At 37.7% G+C, this 5,731-nt stretch overlaps 1 protein-coding gene across 1 annotated transcript; it reads left to right on the top strand.

Annotated features, from left to right (window-relative positions):
• The first annotated feature begins 2,042 nt into the window (after positions 1 to 2,042).
• LOC127132106 (aspartyl protease family protein 2) lies at positions 2,043 to 4,049 on the top strand. The gene has a single exon (XM_051060979.1). It carries the CDS (start codon positions 2,409 to 2,411, stop codon positions 3,828 to 3,830), a length of 1,422 nt encoding a protein of 473 aa, XP_050916936.1. The 5' UTR covers positions 2,043 to 2,408; the 3' UTR covers positions 3,831 to 4,049.
• The last annotated feature ends 1,682 nt before the right edge of the window (positions 4,050 to 5,731 follow it).

Raw genomic sequence — 5,731 nt, 5'->3', positions numbered from 1 at the left:
TTTTTCAATTGCATTTTTGTATTTCGATATGGCTCGTGGAAAGCGAGGAATTTATCAGCAACAACAAAGGGAATGAGCATTTGACGTTGTCAAATCTCTACTACAACTTCGTTAGTAGATGCTGGTTGAGGAATGGGTTTTAGAATTTCTTCTTCAGTGAGGTTGAAAGCAACGGGGTTGTTACCAGTGTTATAGGTGACTGCATCCATAGCGTTAGCAGAAGAGGCCACTTTAATGGAAGAAAGAAGGGAAATGAGGAAAGTATTATTGTTCTGAAAGTTATAGAAAAATATACGCAAACAGAGAAGAAGGAAAACAAAAAATGTGAAAGAATGGTATTTGTAAGCAAAAGTTGAGGCCAACCAAGAGACAGTCTAGGGTAAAAAAATGTTCAGTTTCTACTATAGTGGAAAGTTAATAAAGGTGGTTGAAAATCCACGACCTAGGAAGTAACTGCAAATGATGATATCTCCCCTTAGAAATCATGGCACATAAAGGTTTCGTCATTGCGCATGATATCAACAACGATTAGACACCCAGTCGAAATTGGGAAAGACAAAACGCCAAGTTTCTCAATCGAAACTGGCCTTTTAAGGGGAAATTTGTTAGCCAACAAATTTTGACTAAGCAAAAGAGGAAAATCGAAGCGAGAAGTATGGAATCACAAAACGAAGCGTCGAGAAGAGTGAACATGGTCGAAGGGGTTCGACAGACAAGACGAATATGGAACACAGGCCAAGTTGAAATAGGTCCGACAGATAGAAAATGTGCAGGTCGAAGTCGAAGCAAATGACAGTTTACGTGGGTAAGATTTGAAAATAGTAAGAACGTGAGAAGTTATAAAGTAAGTGGACAAACACATGTCAAGCTATTAATCATCAAGAGCGAAATAGAAGTTAATTTTATTTCCTATTTAAGCAAAGTTCATTGTTAGTTTTAAAGGTCGCATTTGTAACATTGTAGAGGGAAAACACTCAAAGTATCAAGCATTTAGAGAAAAAAGTTCATTCCTACGAAAATGTATGATTGCGTCCACATTTACCTTCAAGCAATTTAAATTACCAAGTCTTTTTATCTACTTTGCCATTTACGGTTTATCTTGTCTTTCGTCCATCTATTTTAATTGCACCTTTTACATGCATTTCGTGTCTATTGTTTTCTTAATCCAAACATTTAAATAAAACATCTCATAAACTTAACACTTAGTCTAGGATTTTGTAGCTGATCCTGCAAGTAAACCTCAATAGGAGGTTAGAGATTCTTCGCCCAAAAACCCGTGCGAACAGGGTCACATAGAGGTTACAAAATTGATGTTTGAACTGTTGCAACTCATGATTAGTAGTCATTAGTGAGACGACATACATTTCCTTGAGAATTCAAGCATAGGAAGCGTAGGGGTATCTCATTATAGAAAAAGTCAAAGAAAAAGGATTGAAAGGAGAATTACATAAGAGATTCCAAAGAGAATATCAAAAGGGGTGACACTGATCAAAAGGGGTGACACGGATACAAAGAAGAACTTGAAAGACCACAAAAATGATGGACATTCCTCTCTTGTAAAAAAAAACCTCTCAAACACTTAATTTCTATGGTTTTATGGTTTCATCTGATTCCCTTCGAAAAAATTATCCAAATATTAATTATTTTTTTATCAATTACAAAATATTTTTTTCCACTTACAACTATCAGAAGTTTCCGCTTGACTATTAATTTTTGTTTTGAATTGCAAAATTTAAATTTAAATTTAAATGATTATCTCAACAGAAAGATTATATAACTATAATAATTAGTTTAATATTATAAGAAAATAAAAGAGATGCCACATTAGAGATAAAATTATCTATTAATAATATTTTCTTAACACATTTTTAACGATATTTAATGTTACTTTAGTGATAAAAATTACAAACTTAGTATTCTGAACAAACGTAAGAAACTAGTTACAAAATTTAGTTTGAATAGAAATTCACTAAATGCATGGGGCATTGGCCACATAGTAGTAGCAAATTGGACATTGGCCACTTGTTGGTAGTGTAACTACTTACCATAACTAATTGCAAGAAGCAATGAAAGATTCTCCATAACATAACTCACCCGTCTATCTAGAATAACAATAAAGGCAAAGCAATTACTGGTAATGATATCCAGCTCTACCCCAACAACACCAACCTTACCCAACTACACGCAATAATAATAATTCATTTTTACACGGGTAATGTAATCTAATATGGTTAGACAACAATCACTGCACTGACTCAGCCACCCCACACTCATTTCAACACAACCGCACCGAACCTCACTCTCACTCTCTTCTCATTCAATTATTACTTACTACTAGTACCACTACTTATTTATTCACCATTTCTACTACTCTCATATCACACTCTTTTCTCTTCACTCTCACTACAATGGAAGAGAACTACAACAAAAGAACCCTTCTCTTCCTATTATTAGCTATCTCCTTCACACTCTCATCCACCACCACCACCACTCTTTTCCAAACCCAAACTCTACCTATTCACTCTCTCCCTAACCCTTCAACCCTCTCATGGCCACAAGAATCAGAACAAGAATCTCTATCCGACTCTGAACCTCTCTCACTTCAACTACACCACATAGACTCACTCTCCTCCAACAAAACACCACAACAACTCTTCCACCTCAGACTCCAAAGAGACGCTGCCAGAGTCCAATCCTTCAACCTTGCAGTATCTCCTAATCACTCCCGTCCCCTTAGATCCGGTACAGGTTTCAGCAGCTCCATCGTTTCTGGTCTTTCACAAGGCAGCGGCGAGTATTTCACACGCATAGGTGTCGGCACTCCAGCCAAGTACGTTTTCATGGTTCTCGACACCGGAAGCGACGTCGTTTGGCTTCAATGTGCTCCATGCCGTAAATGCTACTCACAAGCAGATCCAGTTTTCGATCCGACAAAGTCACGCACCTTCGCCGGGATCCCATGCGGTGCTCCTCTCTGCCGGAGACTCGACTCTGCCGGATGCAACAACAAGAATAAGGTTTGTCAGTATCAGGTTTCTTACGGTGATGGTTCTTTCACTTTCGGTGATTTCTCCACTGAAACGCTGACGTTTCGAAAGACGCGTGTGACGCGCGTGGCTTTGGGATGTGGTCATGATAATGAAGGTCTCTTCGTTGGTGCTGCTGGTTTATTGGGACTTGGACGTGGAAGATTATCTTTCCCGGTTCAAACCGGACGCCGGTTTAATCAGAAATTCTCTTATTGTCTTGTGGACCGGTCCGCTTCAGCTAAACCATCTTCCATGGTTTTTGGCGATTCAGCTATTTCACGAATCGCCCGGTTTACTCCACTCCTCAAAAACCCTAAACTCGATACTTTCTATTACATTGAACTTCTCGGAATCAGTGTCGGTGGTGCATCCGTTCGCGGCGTCTCCGCTTCTCTCTTCAAGCTCGATCCCGCCGGTAACGGCGGAGTTATCATTGATTCAGGCACGTCAGTAACCCGATTGACACGTCCCGCTTACATTGCACTGAGAGATGCTTTTAGGCTTGGTGCTTCTCATCTGAAGAAGGCACCGGAGTTCTCGCTGTTCGATACTTGCTTTGATTTGTCAGGGCTGACGGAGGTGAAGGTGCCGACGGTGGTGCTTCATTTCCGAGGTGCTGACGTGTCACTTCCAGCTACGAATTACTTGATTCCGGTGGATAACAGTGGAAGCTTCTGCTTTGCTTTCGCCGGAACAATGAGTGGGTTGTCCATCATCGGTAACATTCAGCAGCAAGGATTTCGGGTCGTTTATGATCTCGCGGGTTCTCGGGTCGGGTTTGCCCCGAGAGGGTGCGTCTGAGTGAGAAATCATGGGAATAACTCTTTCCCTTTCTTTTGTTTTTCGATTATTATCTTTTTTTTAATTGTCTTTTTTTAATCAAGTTTATTAAAGTTACTGTATTATTATAGTTTAGAGAATGGATTAGGGAATATGAAATGTTAATAATCTTTTTAGATCTGAAGAGGATCTAAAGGATTAAACAAAATGAGAATGTTTTTTTAGTTTCCACCGCACAAATCTTGGGCATGTTGCTGCTTTTTAATTTATTTCCCAATTAAATACTACAACTACCACAACAGTAACACTAGTCTACGTTTTGAAAAACCGAATATTTTTTTTACTGGATTTAATAATTTGTTTTGAAAAAGTGATTCTAATTTTATTTAAATAATTGTGTAAAAAAAGATCGTTTCTCTTTTATTTGTATGTTTGTGTTGAGATATTTTCTTGTGTCATTGTACTATACAAGATGTTTACATAGTAGACGTGTGAAAACTGCACTTATAATATTTTTCTTTGGAATTTACTTCTCATTTCATCATCTCATGTTAGAGGGTGTGTAGTGTCACTAAAATTCTTGCAAGTGTGTTTTCAACCCTTGCACCAAGACGGTGTATTGTAGTGTTTCCTATAACTTATGATTCTGATTCATATAATTAAACTTTGATTGAAGAGGTAATGCACATGGTATAGTGGCCAAATTGCACATGCTAGAGACAATAAGGTCAAAAGATGTGAACATGAACCAACAAACACTTAAAAAATGAACAAGTACAGACAAAGGGAGGAAAATTGTCGACTTGTTAACATAGGAAAGGTAAAAGCAATAGTCTCTTTTCTATATTATTGGAGTCTAGCTGTAACAAAAATTAGTATAAAGTGGAGGGAGCACTACTAAACCCACGCCAACTCTTTTTCTTAAAAAGACTAGTGTTATTTGGAGTAACTAGTTTGAAACCATATAAAAATGTATCAATTATAATTATTAATTAATCTGACAAAAATAATTACTGTTTTACACTACGAGTTTGACAATGTAAGATAATGGTAGAGAGACCTCATATGTGATACTATGTATCATAGTATAAATTTGATGTATGATGAAGGATGTCGTCAGTGATTGTTCAGGTGGATAAATCGAAGACCTCCAAAGTTATTGTATGAATCAGAGGTTTGTATTCCCATGGTTTATTAGAAACTTATATATTTTTCCCTTTTCTTTGGTTAGTGAGCTATTTTATTGGGTTTTTAGGCTAGGTTAGTTTCAGCCCAATTGCTTATATATAGCACTTGGCATTCTATCATGTATCAGATCATCATTGCATTTTCATAATTCAAGCCCAATGGGCTCTTTCATTCATTCATCTCTCCTTGCGATATGGTATCAGAAAAAGAACATACCCCGAGTCTCTTTTCTCTTCTTCACATCGTTCATCTCCTTCATCTCGCATTCAAAATCCCTCTAAAATCCTCGATTATCATGGTTTATGATAGTGACTCCGATAAAAAAAATAACACTATCAAAGATTCAACCACCACCAACCCAAGCGACGACACCACCACAACCCTTCAAGATCTCACCATAAATCCTAGAAGCCTTATTAACTTTATCTCGACGAAAATTCTGGTTCAGTTCTTGTTGTGCCTTCGCTAGATGACAACAATTACCATAATTGGAGAAAGTCCATGCGTCGTGCTCTTACTTCCAAGAACAAGATCGCTTTTATCAACGAAACCCTACATAAACCAGATTTCTCTGATTCCAACTTTGAGCTATGAGATCAAGCAAACAATATGGTGCTTTCTTGGATCAATATAACCATATCTACTCACATCGCTCAGAGCATTATTTGCTTTGATTTTGCATTTGATCTCTGGGACGACCTTTGCGAAAGATTCACCAAAGGTAACCATTTTCG

Source organism: Lathyrus oleraceus, chromosome 3, assembly GCF_024323335.1.
Source record: "Lathyrus oleraceus cultivar Zhongwan6 chromosome 3, CAAS_Psat_ZW6_1.0, whole genome shotgun sequence".
Classification (NCBI taxonomy): Eukaryota; Viridiplantae; Streptophyta; class Magnoliopsida; order Fabales; family Fabaceae; genus Lathyrus; species Lathyrus oleraceus.
This window is presented reverse-complemented; position numbering and strand designations above follow the sequence as displayed.